Source organism: Vombatus ursinus, unplaced genomic scaffold (assembly GCF_900497805.2).
Source record: "Vombatus ursinus unplaced genomic scaffold, bare-nosed wombat genome assembly UNPS02014811.1, whole genome shotgun sequence".
In the NCBI taxonomy this organism is placed as follows: domain Eukaryota; kingdom Metazoa; phylum Chordata; class Mammalia; order Diprotodontia; family Vombatidae; genus Vombatus; species Vombatus ursinus.
The window spans coordinates 16,916,515-16,930,106 of NW_020954589.1; the positions used below are offsets into that span (position 1 = coordinate 16,916,515).

Genomic DNA, 13,592 nt, shown 5'->3' on the forward strand with positions numbered 1-13,592 from the left:
AATACACAGGTGGTTTCATCCTTTCTTAAACTTCCCACCCTCTCAGTTTGCCTCATCATTGCTGTTCAGTTGGTCAGTTGTGCACAAGGTCTTCCTGACCTCATGGACTATAATGCTCCAGGACCTTCTATCCTCCACCATTTTCTGGAGTTTGCCCAAGTTCACGTTCATTGTCTCCATGACACTATCCATCTCATCCTCTGCCTTCTCCTTCTCCTTCTCCTTTTGTTTTCAACCTTTCCCAGTATCAGGGTCTTTTCCAACAAGTCCTGTCTTCTCATTATGTAGCCAAAATATTTAAGCTTCATCTTCATTATTTGTCCTTTTTCAATTCCCCTTAATTCTAGTGTCTTCTCTATATTTTAGTGCCTTCTCTCTATTGCTTATCTCCAATATATCCTGTCTATATCTTACTTGTACATGGTTTTTTTTAAATGTTGTTTCCCCATTAGACTGTAGGCCCCTTGAGAACAGATTGCATTTTGCCTTTCTTTATATTCCCAGCTTTTAATGCTATATGGCATATAGTAAGAGCTTAATAAATGCTAGTTGACTGACTGACTAGTCAGCGCCTTTTGGTTTCCTCTCACTGGTTTTTCAATGTCTCTACCTCTCTTCCAGACCTGGATTTCCCTAAAAGTTGGCTCTGCTTTGCAAGAGAGTACAAGTTACTCAATAACCCGTAAGACAATCAGCATACTACTCTTTTTTTTGGCTATTTAATACTTTTAAATTTCTTTTTCAAACTACAGATCATTATGTGGAAATGTATATAGTGTTAAAATGGCAAAAGGAAAAGTTACAGAAGCCTTAAAATTTAACCAATCCTCATTTTCCAAGCCGATGTAAAAAGAACTGGGCCTTCATTTTGTTTAGTTTCCCCTGTTGATACTGATCCTCTATGCTCCAGATCTTGTCCCCAGGAGTTAATCAGCCCAATCTTTGTCTTCCATGGATGCTGTTCCTACTGTGGCTTTTCTTTTGTTGTTGTTTGGTCATTTCAGTTGTGACTGACTCTTCAAAACTTTATTTGGGGTTTTCTTGGCAAAGATATTGGAGTGGTTTGCCATTCCTTCTCCAGATCATTTTACAGATGAGGAAACTGAGGCAAACAGGGTAAAGTGACTTGCCCAGGGTCACACAGCTAGTAAGTGTCTGTAAGATTTGAATTCAGGAAGAAGAGTTTTCCTGACTCTAGGTCTGGGCACTCTATCCACTGCACCACCTAGCTGCCCCATGTGGGTTTTCTAGCCAAGGTCAAAAGCTCATGGAGTCATACAACAAAAGCTGGGACCTCAGAGACCCTTTGGTCCAACAGATTGGGCTTATCAAGGCTTTTGGGATGCTTTAGAATCTGTTTCCCAATCCCAGCTCTGGATGTTTGCTCCCCTGACTTGGAAAAGGTCTTCTTTTTTCCAAACACAGAAATCTACCTCTTTCTACATGAAGCTTTTCCCTTATGCCCCCAACTTATACTTCCCTCTTTCCTAAACTACTTTGTGTATGTGTATATACACATATATGTAATATATATAACACATATGTATATATATTTATATGTGCATATATACACATATACATACACATACTGTATATGCTTATGTACTTGTTTCTCCTATTAAAATGTAATCTCTCTGAGAGTAGGGAATGTTTCTTCCTTTGTATTTCTATCCTTGACACATAATAGGTACTAAATGAATGACTGTTGATTGATTAATTCTTATCTGACCCATTGTCTAGTCTGATGGAGAGAATTTTAGACCCAGATGGAATTAGGAAGACCTGGGTTTGAATAACATCTCAGGCACTTATTCATTGTATAACCTTTAACAAGTAACTCTGCCTTAGTTTCCTCCTCTGTAAAATGAGAGGGTTTGATTGGATGACCTCGGAGGTCCTTTCGAGCTTTAAATCTAAGTTTTTATGAACCCTAGAGGCCAGGCAGGGATTAGTGACAGGGACAGCAAAAGGGAAACACTCCTATTCCAGCAGTTCTGACATTCATTAGAGGAGCAATGAAAATTTCAGGCAGAAGTAAGTCTGGGGAACAGCTGGGCCCCTTCCTCCCTGGAATCTTTCCTTTATAATCCTACTCTGTCCTTAGTTCTTTGAGTGGGAACCCTGTTTAGACTTCTAAGGCTCTGCCTACAGATTACATCCTACAGGCACACTGTAGCTACCTCCCTCACCTTCCAGGAGGCCTCCTAGAACTCCCTGCCCTAATCAACTCCCCCCCCCATCCCAAGTCCTTGTAATGAAATGGCTGGCAGAGCAAATTGGACATGGATATTAATATGTGATTGCTTCTTTTGTGAGTTTGCTACACCCACACACCCATACATAACACAGAACTCCCAAGCTGGGCTTTGGATGGACACCCCTGGGAGAAGGTGAGGGGGTGGGGCATAGCGAATGACTCATCTGATTTGTGACCAGCCCGGTGGAGTCAGCAGCTTGGGCCTACTAGACAGGTTTGAATGTATAATTAGAACCGACTTGAATCAGTCTTTCCCAGTCTTCCAAGTTTTCCCTAATTAGCTCCCCAACTCTCTTTCACTTCATTTACCATATTCATCCCTTCACACTTTTTGAGCTCCTTCTACCTTCATTCCTTCTTCCTTCCCTTCCCTTTCCCTTCTCTCCCTGCCTCCCTCTATCTCTATTATCTCCCTGACTGTCTCTGTCTCTCTGACTCTCTCTGGTTCGTCCATTTTTCCCCGGTCCCTGTGCACTTCCACAGAAGTTCCTTGAGGGTAGAAACCCAAACCCGTTAACCAGATGGTGAGCACCCCAAGGGTGAGGACTGTGCCTTTTCCTTCCTCTGCTCTGCAAATAGCAGGTGTCCAGGACAGGTGTGAATGGCCTAACCAATTTTATTTTGTGGAAAAGGGAAAGAAACTGCCTGTTTGCCTTCCTTCCAAAATTCTTTCCATCTATATTATGGTATTGATTGTTCAGAAAGTTGGACTAGATGACTTCTTTTTGTTGTTGTTGTACAGTCATGTCTGACTCTTCATGACCCCATTTGGGGTTTTCTTGGCAAAGACACTGTAATGCTTTGCCATTTCCTTCTCCAGCTCATTTTACAGATGAGGAAACTGAGGCAAGCAGGGTGAAGTGGCTTGCCCAGGGTCATACAGCTAGTACGTGTGTGAGGCCAGATTTGAACTCATGAAGATGAATCTTCCTGACTCTAAACCCACTGCTCTATCCATTGCACCACCTAGCTGCCTACTTGGTTCTTTCAGGTCATACAAATCTTCCTTTGTTTCTCTGAATTCTCAAGTTCATAATTTCTCAAGGTGACGGATTTTCATTACATCCCCAAACTCCCACATTGGGCCATAGTTCTCAGTGTCTGGTTCTTTGCTCTGAGTGTAGTTAGGAGCATTTTGGTTTATATGGAGCTTTTCTATGTTTGATCTCCTTGGGGTATATGCCAAGCAGAGAGACCATGGGTTCAAAGAACATGAATGCACTGGGTGGCGAATTGTTGAGTCATTTTTTCATTCACGTCCAACTCTTCACCACCACATTTGAGTTTTCTTGGCAAAGATCCTAGAGTGGTTTGCCATTTCCTTCTCCAGCTGAGTAGGAAACTGAGGCAAACAGGATAAAGTGACTTGCCCAGGGTCACACAGCTAGTAAGTGTCTGAGGCCAGATTTGAACTCAGGAAGATGAGTCTTCCTGATTCCTGGTCCAGTGCTCTATCCATTGCTGCCACTGGGCAGGGAGAGGGGAGGGTTAATATCTAGAAATGATTTTGATGTAAAACAAATGGCATTAATAAAATTTATTGTTAGCGAGAAAAAAGGAGAGAGTGAGAGACAGAGATAGAGACAGAGACAGAGAGAGAAGAGAAGACAAGAGGAGAGAAAGGAAAGAGAGTTGAGAGTAAGAGAGAAGGGAGAAAGGAAAGAGAGAAGACAAAAGAGAAGAAAAGAGAAAGGAAAGAGACTGTTTAGACTCCAAAGGCTCTGCCTATAGATTACATCCTACAGGCACACTGTAGCTACCTCCCTCACCTTCCAGGAGGCCTCCCAGAACTCCCTGCCTCTACCAACCTGCCCCCCCCCCCATCCCAAGTCCTTGTAATGAAATGGCTGGCAGAGCAAATTGGACATGGATATTAATATGTGATTGCTTCTTTTGTGAGTTTGCTACACCCACACTAGGCTCCCTTGGCCAATGGGATCGATTCTCAGTTCCCCTATTTGGGATTCCAAAATGCTTCATTATCTGGTTCCACCTTCCTATCCAACTTTATTCTCCACTGTTCCCTGCTCTCCACTCTACCCAATCCAATTTTCCTCTGAACACACCTTTTTCAACTTAGCTCATCTCTTCCAGAAAGCTGGAAGCCTTCTTCCTTGATTCTCCAGATCCTGATGCTGATGGAAAGCCCTTTGAGGGCAAGGACTTTTCATTGTTGTTGTTGTTGTGTTTTTTTTGGCATCCCAAGCACCCCACACATAGTAGGTACTCATTAAGTGGTTGTTAACAGATCAGTCCTATCCTATTCCTATTGTACAAGTTATTTTTTTTATCCAGCTTAAAAAAGTAGAGAGCAAGAGAGAAGGGAGAAAGGGGAGACAGAAGAGAAAAGAGAAGGAAAAAGAGCAGAGAGAGCAGGAGAGAAGGGAGAGAGAGAGAGAAGAGAAAAGAGAAGGAAAGAGAGCAGAGAGAGAGCAGGAGAGAAGGGGGGGGAGAGAGAGAGAGGAGGTTGAGTGTGGGTGAGAAGTAATTGCTGTCACGATAAAGAGAGGTGGAGAGAACCCAGGTGTGTTCTTCCCTCTCTTGAGGCAAGGACCACAACCTGGTTGTTCCCACTCTTACTTAAGAACTCAGCACCACCCAGGCATCAGTAATTGTCCTCCATTTAAACTAGAACACAAATGAGTGGGCATCATTCTTTAGCTCCTTGAGGGCAGAGCTTGTTTTCTTGTCTTCTGCCTAGCACAGTCTCTGGCACACAGTAGATGCTTTTCCTATACATGTCACTGAATTTAATCCCACTGGAGGCAGAGAGTCCTTGTTCTATTCCCATCTCTGCCCAGAGATCACGGGCAATCACGGGCAGGTCATAACTTCCCACGCTTTAGTTTCCTCATCTGCAAAATAGGGGTGACTCACCCCTGAATTAATGCTATATAATCCTAGCTGGTCCCTGGGTATCTAGCTGCTGCTTCTTCTAATCCATCTTGTGTGCTACCCCATGAATCTTGCCAAAACACCACTTTGATCTTTGCTTCCTTGATGAAGAACTAATAAGGGCTCCCTTGGAAAATGGGATCGATTCCCAACTCCCCTATTTGGGATTCCAAGATGCTTCATTATCTGGTTCCACCTTCCTATCCAACTTTATTCTCCACTGTTCCCTGATCTCCACTCTACCCAATCCAATTTTCCTCTGAACACACCTTTTTCAACTTAGCTCATCTCTTCCAGAAAGCTGGAAGCCTTCTTCCTTGATTCTCCAGATCCTGATGCTGATGGAAAGCCCTTTGAGGGCAAGGACTTTTCATTGTTGTTGTTGTTGTTGTTGTTTTTTTGGCATCCCAAGCACCCCACACATAGTAGGTACTCATTAAATGGTTGCTGACAGATCAGTCCTATCCTATTCCTATTGTACAGGTTATTTCTTTTACCCAGCTCAAACAAGTAGCCTTCCCTGGTTTCCCCAACCCAAAAGTGATTTTGTACCTCCTCATGCACGTTCACACTTTACATTAGTAACTCATGCATGTGTGCCCCTCCTGCTTAACCCCAGGTCTTGTGAAGGGCACACAGCAGGTGCACAATTTTGTTACATTTTGTCATGCCACACCTTTCCATTCTTCAACACCTCCATATTCCATATCCTCACTTTGCCTACCCTTGGCACCCAGAAGAGGTCTCCTAGTTTTCTAGAATTCTCAGCTCCCTCCAAAGATCACCTCATCCCTGACTACAGATTCACATTCCTTTATCTCCCAATCTTCCCACCCAACCCCCTATTTGGCAAACACCAGGCTTAACTGTCCACCTCATTTTTTTTAATTGCAAAAAAATGTTAAAATAAATTACACTTGACGTTGACTCTGCCAATATTTACATACAGTGTGTACGATTCCAGGACAGTCAGTGATAGGCAAGGTGGGATCATAGAATGAAGAAAATGTCATGAATATCAATCATATGAAAAGATGAGGACACTCCTTCCCATCCCCCTCAAACACTTGGAGATGAGGGTGGGTGTGGGGGTGGCATTCGAGGCTCCACAGGGAGCTTCTGGTTCATTCGCCCGCTGTGATGGTTCACATTTCTATGGTGCTTTCAGGTTTACAAAAATCACATTCCTCACAACAACCCTGTGAGTTAGGTAGTGCTACTATTCGTAACCCCCTTTTACAGATCAGATTGAGCTGCCGAGTCCAAAAGACTTGCTCAAGATCACACAGAGGAGTTAAATATTGAGGGCAGGGATTTGAACCCAAGCCTTCAGATTCTGAAGTCCACTTTTCCACTACAAGACACTGCCTCCCACCACAGATGGATCCGGGGGAACACTCTCAGAGTATTCAATCAAAGCCCCTCTGGGTCTTAGCATCTGCTGGTGACCTGTGGGAAATTGGATCAACCACAGTTTCAAACTGAGTTAAAAACTAAAAGTTAGCCCTGGAAGGTAACCAGGGGGTGGAAAATGAAACCGAGGTGGCCAAGATGGCTCTATAAAAGTGCTCCTATGTACCCCTCAATCTCCTAACACGGGATACTAGCTGAGGCCCTGAGCCATGGGGAAAGGAGGGATTCGGGAGGGGTCCCTCCACTGCTTTCCATCCAAGATAGCTTAAGACTTACTCACTTGGCAGATGGGTTCTCAGGGCAACAAAAACCTTCCCCTTAACTTCTGAATTTGGATTTAAGACGCCATCAGTAGCCAACCACAGAATCCAGATATATATATTTTTAACTGCAAAAAAAATTCTTTTAAAAATAATAAAAAAATAAAAATAAAAACTATCCACAGAGAGCAGAACATATCTGCCCCGGGGAGACATTGCACAGAGAGTGTCCAGCCCTGCCCTCCCCTCCCCCTCTAATCCCAAAACAAAAGAGGGAATAGTTTCCTTTACAATTTTATATTCTCAACAGGTTTCCCCATTCTCCTTTAAAAAAAAAATTAAAAACAGCAGCTGGGGATTCCAGACGTAAGTTGAAGGAGGCACACCAGTCCCAAGCCTATTAATATGCACTTCACTGCTTCCCAAATTGGAGCCAAGATCAATGTCAACTGCTGATTGGGAGATGTGGGAGGCAGAAGGGAGGCCAGGAAGCCTCAGCATTGCTCCCTCCTCTTTAGTGGACCCACCTCTCCATCTAATGCAGGTAAGGCATGTATGGGGGAGGGGTGGGTCATCAAAGTCTTTGCTCTAGGGAAATGCCTGAAGGAAGCCACCCTCAGTAAGTTAGAGACTTCAGGGACCCACTAGTAGGGAGAAGATGGGAAAATGAGTGGTAACATTCTGTTGAGGGCAATTAAGTTCCAAGGGGGACACGGAGTGTATGCTGTCATCTAGAGACTTTATATTAATCTAAGGAAATGGGTGAGGTGGAATCTCCACGCCCCCAACCCCAAGAGTTTTGGCCTATCTAGCCCATCTGACTCCTGGCCCCACAACCAAATATTCACTAGCTTGTTTCCCTCAGGTAGCAGAGGGGAGGGAAGGGAAGGATATAGGGGTACACAGAGCTAAAGATATGATCCAAGGTCCTCCTCCTCCATCAGAAACCTCAAGCTAGTCAACAGAAGATCTCCCAAATTGGGAAGGGCTACCTGAAACAGGTCCAAGTCCTTGGGGGGTGGGACATAATCCCCCCTTTGCTACTCAGCCCATGAGAAGGGCCTAAGTGCCAGACCTAGGGGGCAAGATACAGACCTGTGTCTCCGCTGATCACTGCTTCCTGGAATTGGAGGTGGGGTGTGGTGGTGGTGGTGGTAGAGAAGAGGACAGGGGAAAGGAGCTAAGACAACTGCACAAAGGCAAAGCCACAAGGAAAACACTTGGGATCATGGGCCTCGAAGTGTTCTTAGACCATGCCAAACTTAATCCCCTTATACAAGTGATGAAAATGAGGCTAGAAGGGAAATGATTTGCCCAACGTCACCAAGTAACTAAATGGCAAAAGCTGGCTTCAGATTCAGCCAACATCCCACTTCTCCACACTGCCCTTTATCTTGCTCTACCTGATTCTCCAGAACATGGCAAACCGTGGTGACCCTAGATCTAATTAGCCCACCCCCACTGTCAGTGACTCCACAAAGGGTCACTCCGAGGAAGGCTTGGTTTGGCCTGTCTTTATTAAATATGGGCAACAGGGGCCGTGGGGCCCATGGGATGGATCTGGTTACCACCGGGAGTGTTTCAGTTTGGGTTCTGGATTAGACAGTTGGCCTTCATCTTCTCCAAACCCCTAACAGCCTTTTTCTCATTAAAATAAGGGGTTTTTAACCTGGGGTCCATGAACTTTTAAAAATAAATATATTTGACATCTATTTCAATGTTATAATTGGCTTCCACGGTAATCCTACATATTTTATTTTATGCATTTAAAAAGATTATTTTGAGAAGGGATCTATAGATTTCACCAGAGTGCCCAAGGGATCCATGATGCACAAAAAAAGTTAAGAACCCCTGCATTAGTGTATTGGGATGGGGGTGCTGAAGAGGAGCTCGGGAAGAAGCAGCTTAGAACAAATGTGGGGTCTGTTTCCCTCGCATCCTTGTATACCTCACCCCCACGATTACTTACACATCACCTTGTCCCATTAATTGTCTCATCTGTGTTCATTTGGAATCCCCAAATTGACCTTAAGTCACCTTGAGGACAAGGACAGACTGTCTCCAGTGCACTGCCTTTTAGACTTGAGTCCTGTTGCTGGGCAACACGTTAAAATTTCAGTCAATACCTGCTCAGTTGAGCCTTCTCTGCACGGATCCTCCCAGGACAGGAAAGCCTGTCAACACCCCAAAACTTTATGCTTTTTTATAGGTCTGACCATTCACAGACCTTGCCTAGCCCCAGTATCACTTGTACTCCATCAAAATTACAAATGTAGTAAAAAACAAAACCAAAACCAAAACCATCTTTCAGGAACCAAATCTCTCCCAACCTCAGGATCACATCTGTTCAACCATGTCACCAAGGGAGCATGTGGAAACAGTCAGTCCTGAAGTGGGCAGGCAGTGAGGGGAGTATGGGTGCTTAGTGGCATCTGGCCAGAGGGGATGGGAGGATAAAGGGTCCCCTTTTCTCTCCCAGTTCAAGGGTCAGGGAATCTCAGCCATCACAGGATACCCCTGAAGGAGAGGTGAGGGGAAGGAAGAGGCCACAGGATTTGTGGGATAGGGCAAGGGGCAGAGAGGGGGGCCTCACGTGCCTCTGGGACTGCTGACTTTATTATATTCGTTCATTAACTGTTCATAAGGCACAGACAGTTCAGATTCTGTGCTGGTAAAAGTGGAGTCATCGGAGGATGGGAACTCCCCCAGGTTCAGTGGCATCTCTGCCTCAGCCTCCTCCACCTCTCCCTGTTCCTCCTCTTCCTCCCCAGCCAAGTTGTCATCCAGAGAGGATTTGGAAGTGTCCTCATCTGAGAGGCCTCCTTCCTCATTCACAAAGGTGATGTTGGCATTCTCAAAGATCAGTGGACGGCAGTCCCTGGCATCCCAGGCTTCACTCTCCTCCTCACTGATCCGGTCCAGCTGGTTGACAAACACCGTTGAAGTGGTGTTGGGGTTGTCGCTGGGGGGTTTCTCCCCAGCCTCCCCACCCTGACACCTCGACACATGGCCTTTCAGCTTCAGTGTCTGGGATATCTCCTCGTAGCTAGGCACACGGGTTTTGGTATAGATTGCCATTGGACCCACAGGAGCAGCCGGGAGGGCAGGCCTTCTGCTCTCAGGTCCCACTGATCTCTCTCCACCTCCCCCACTTGTCTTTAGACCCTTCTTTCCAATCTGCTTGATAAGGTCATTGTAGGTCTCCTCCTTCTTGGACAAGAAGCTAAAAATGTTGACGTCCTTGACGCCTCCGCCGGATGCCATCTGCAGGCCTTTCTTGGAGTGGGGGGAGCTTTCAAAGGATTCCTTCCTCCTCCGCCGACGTTTCTTGATGGCTTTGTGAACTTCTACAAACATGCTCACCTTCCAATTCACAAACAGGGACAGCCAGGCTAGCCCTAGGTAGATCCATAGCTCTACAAAGTATCGGTAGAGGGGATGGTAATTGGCTTCAGGATTGACTCCTGGGAGACGAGACAGAGAGAAACAAAGGTCAGAGAAAAAAATCAGCCTTATCGCTGGATTATAACTTAGTGCTGGAAGGGCCCTTGGAGACCAGCAAGCCCAACCTCCTCCTTTTTACAGATGAGGAAACTGAAGCAGAGTTTAAGTGACTTGCCTAGGGTCACAAAGCTAGTAAAGGTCTAAGGCAGGATTTGAACCCACGAATTCTTGATACCAAGTTTAGTGCTCCATTCTTTGTACCATCTGGCTCCTTTAGGTCCAAAGACCAAAAACCTCCACTTTTCATCTATAAGGGAGAAGGAAAGAAATTTACATACTTAAGGGGAGGGTAGTAAAGTGGAGAGGACATGAGACTGGAGGGTTAGAAGACCTGTCATGGCCTCCCTGTGTGACCCTGAGCAAGTCATTGTACTCTGGGTCTCATTGCACTCTGTTAAGAGATAAGCACGAGGCTGATTAAGCAAAGGTTCCCTGTGTTCCTTCCACCTTTGATTTATATGATTTTCTCATCTTAAGAGCTATGCCTGGGCATTCTAGGCTTCAGGTGAGTCAAATGATATGGATGAATCCAAAATGGATTGCAAAAATCTATGGATAATCCCAAACCCCCATGACAACTTGCCTTTGTCCTTCACTTAACCCAAGCCAAGAATGTGAAAACTTTTTTTGATAAGTTAATCTCTGTTCTGAGCACCTGAGCAAAGGTCTTATATATTCACAGATCTTAGGACTGGAAAGATCACCAGCGATTATCCAGTAAAGAAGTTGGTGGTCCCCAAAACATTCTCAGGAGACCCATGAAGTTGGAATCATTAGACATTTTTTACCTATTAAAATACTCCTCCCTTTTCCAACTACCTATGTGTGGAAATCTGGATTTTCTTCATATATTTCAACCAAAACAACTTCCCAAAAGATTGAATGCAGAAGGAGATAGGACAATCCAATCATCTGCTACAAAGCCAGATATGACAGATATTTGAACAAATATGTAAAAAAAAATGCCACCCTTCTTGCTATACTTGTTTTGGAAGATAAGTTATTTTTTTATTTAAAATTATTATTTATGTTAATATTTAATGGGCTTATTGTAATTTGAAAATTAATCAATACATTTTTTAAAAATTGATCAATTTTCACTGCTGGTAAATATTGACAGATACAATGGACATAAACAAAAGCTCTTTGGGATCCTCAGTAATTTTTTTAAAGGAGTATAAATAAAGGGGTCTGGAGACTAACAAATTTGAGAACTGTAGATCTAGTTCAACCCATACCTTAACAAGAATCTCCTCTCTAACACAACCAATAAGTGGTCTTCCTGACCTGCCACCTCTCATAGCAGCACATTTCACTTTGACATAAACTTCATTTTGATACAGAACTTAATTGTTAGGAAGTTTTCCCTGACACCAAGCATAAGTCTGCCTTCTGGGGCCAAACAGAATAAATGGAATCCCCTCCACTACAGAAAAGGCCTTCAAGCATTCTTCCTTTAGTCTCCTCTTCTCTGGGCTAACCCTGCTCAGTTCCTTCAATCAAGTCTTAACATGGCAGAAGGCTGTTCACCATATTGGTTACTGTCCTCTGGAGGCTTTCCAGCTTATCACATCCACATGCGTCCACAAAGACTTTCAACCTTCTCCTCCCAGAACTTTCTCAGGTTCTTGCTTTTCCCTTTTTGCAAGTTCCTCACCTCCTTCAAGATATGACTGCTGGAGACTTAAAAAAAAAAAAAAATCCTCTCCTAATTAGCCTCTACCTGACTTTGATGACCTTCTGCCCCAAGTTCTCCCTGCCTTAGTTTCCTCCTAGGTGTATCTGAACTTGCTAAGCTGTCATGAGACAAGTATAAGGTTGATTAAGCAAAGGTTCCCTGTGTTCCTCGAACCTTTGATTTATATGATTTTCTCATCCTAAACCTTTGCTGTTTAATGCGTAAGAGTCCTATCTCCCCATTAGACTGTCTCCAGTGAGTGCCCATCACACACAGGCTGGGACTGAGTTCTTTCCAAGCAACCCCCTGTATAGAAAATGTGGTTCTCCATCAAAGGGAGAAGCTACCTGGAGATGAGAATTGGGGTAAACTTTTTTTAATTAAAATTTTTTTTCCAAGTATTTATTCTTTCCCTCCCCAAAAAAACAAAAATAAAATGCCTGTGACAATCAGTCAGTCAACAAACATTTAAGTACTTACAATGTGCCAGGCACGTTGCTAAATTCTGGCCACCCAAATATACATAGTCAAGAGAAATAAATCCAAGTTGGTGCAAACTTAAAATCTGAGGTCCATTCTAGCCATGAAACTTCTTCCATTCTTTCTGAGAACTCATCCCTGATCTCTGGGCCTGGATGATATTAAGCATTTCTTAGGACCCTACAGAGGGGAATTCCTATTTCGGTATGGGTTGGGCTAATTGCCTTATGAGACACCTTTGAATTTCTGTAGAAGCTGTGACTCAGCTAACCTATTTATATCACCCTAGACACCTAAAACAAGGAAGATTAGTGTGGAATATTCCCTTTTTCTTTTCCCCATTCCTCCTGTCTTTGTCTTCTTCCTTAACGTTCTACATAATGGCCCTGTGGAAAGGTACCCACATTGCAAGAAGCTCAGAGGTCCACCCACTCACAAAGAAAAGAGATAAGCAACAAATAGAGACTCAATTCAGAAAAACAAGCAATAAACAGATAAGATTAAAAACATGTCTTATACAGGACAAGGGTCAAGAACATCACGGGGGTGGCAGGCCCTGCAGAGATTTCCTGTTGAGCCAAATGGCCTGGAGCCTTATCACCTGTCTGGATTCATCTAGGAAGAGGAGGAGGTACACACCAGCACATTCACCTGAGCTTCCTTTTTGCAGCATAAATATACAGTACTGAGTGTTCACCTTTTACAAAGGGCCCTGGTACCCTTAACTTCTGGGCGGCTAGATGGCACAGTGTGCCAGGCCTAGAATTCTGCCGCTTGAGATAAGGGGAGGGAAAAGGAGGAAAGATAGAAGAAGGAAGTGTGAAAGGAAGAGGGAGAAGAAGGGAGTGGAGAATCTATCCAACCAGACATCGGGGAAGAGAGGAAGAGAGAAATGTGGTAGAAAGAGAGGTGTCACAGGAAGGGGAGGGTGAGAGAAAGGACAGAGAGGTGGAAGAGGATAAGGAAAAATACAGGAAGATAAAAGAAAGTTTGAGTAGGGAAATGGGGGAACGGGGAAGGGAAGGAAGCAAAAAAGAGAGAAGAGGTCGAAGGAAGAACTGTAGGAAAGGAAAGAGGAGTAGAGAAGAAGGAAGAGAGGGTCTAC

General features: G+C 44.2%; 1 protein-coding gene across 1 annotated transcript in view; it reads right to left on the reverse strand.

The window, feature by feature from the left end:
- Nucleotides 1-6,014: 6,014 nt before the first annotated feature.
- The window catches only part of KCNK5 (potassium two pore domain channel subfamily K member 5), a 61,447-nt gene continuing 53,869 nt past the window's right edge, over nt 6,015-13,592 (reverse strand). The window contains exon 5 of the mRNA XM_027876624.1: nt 6,015-10,289. Coding sequence (XP_027732425.1) covers nt 9,415-10,289 — 875 coding nt within the window. The 3' untranslated portion in view covers nt 6,015-9,414. The remainder of the gene's footprint in view (nt 10,290-13,592) is intronic.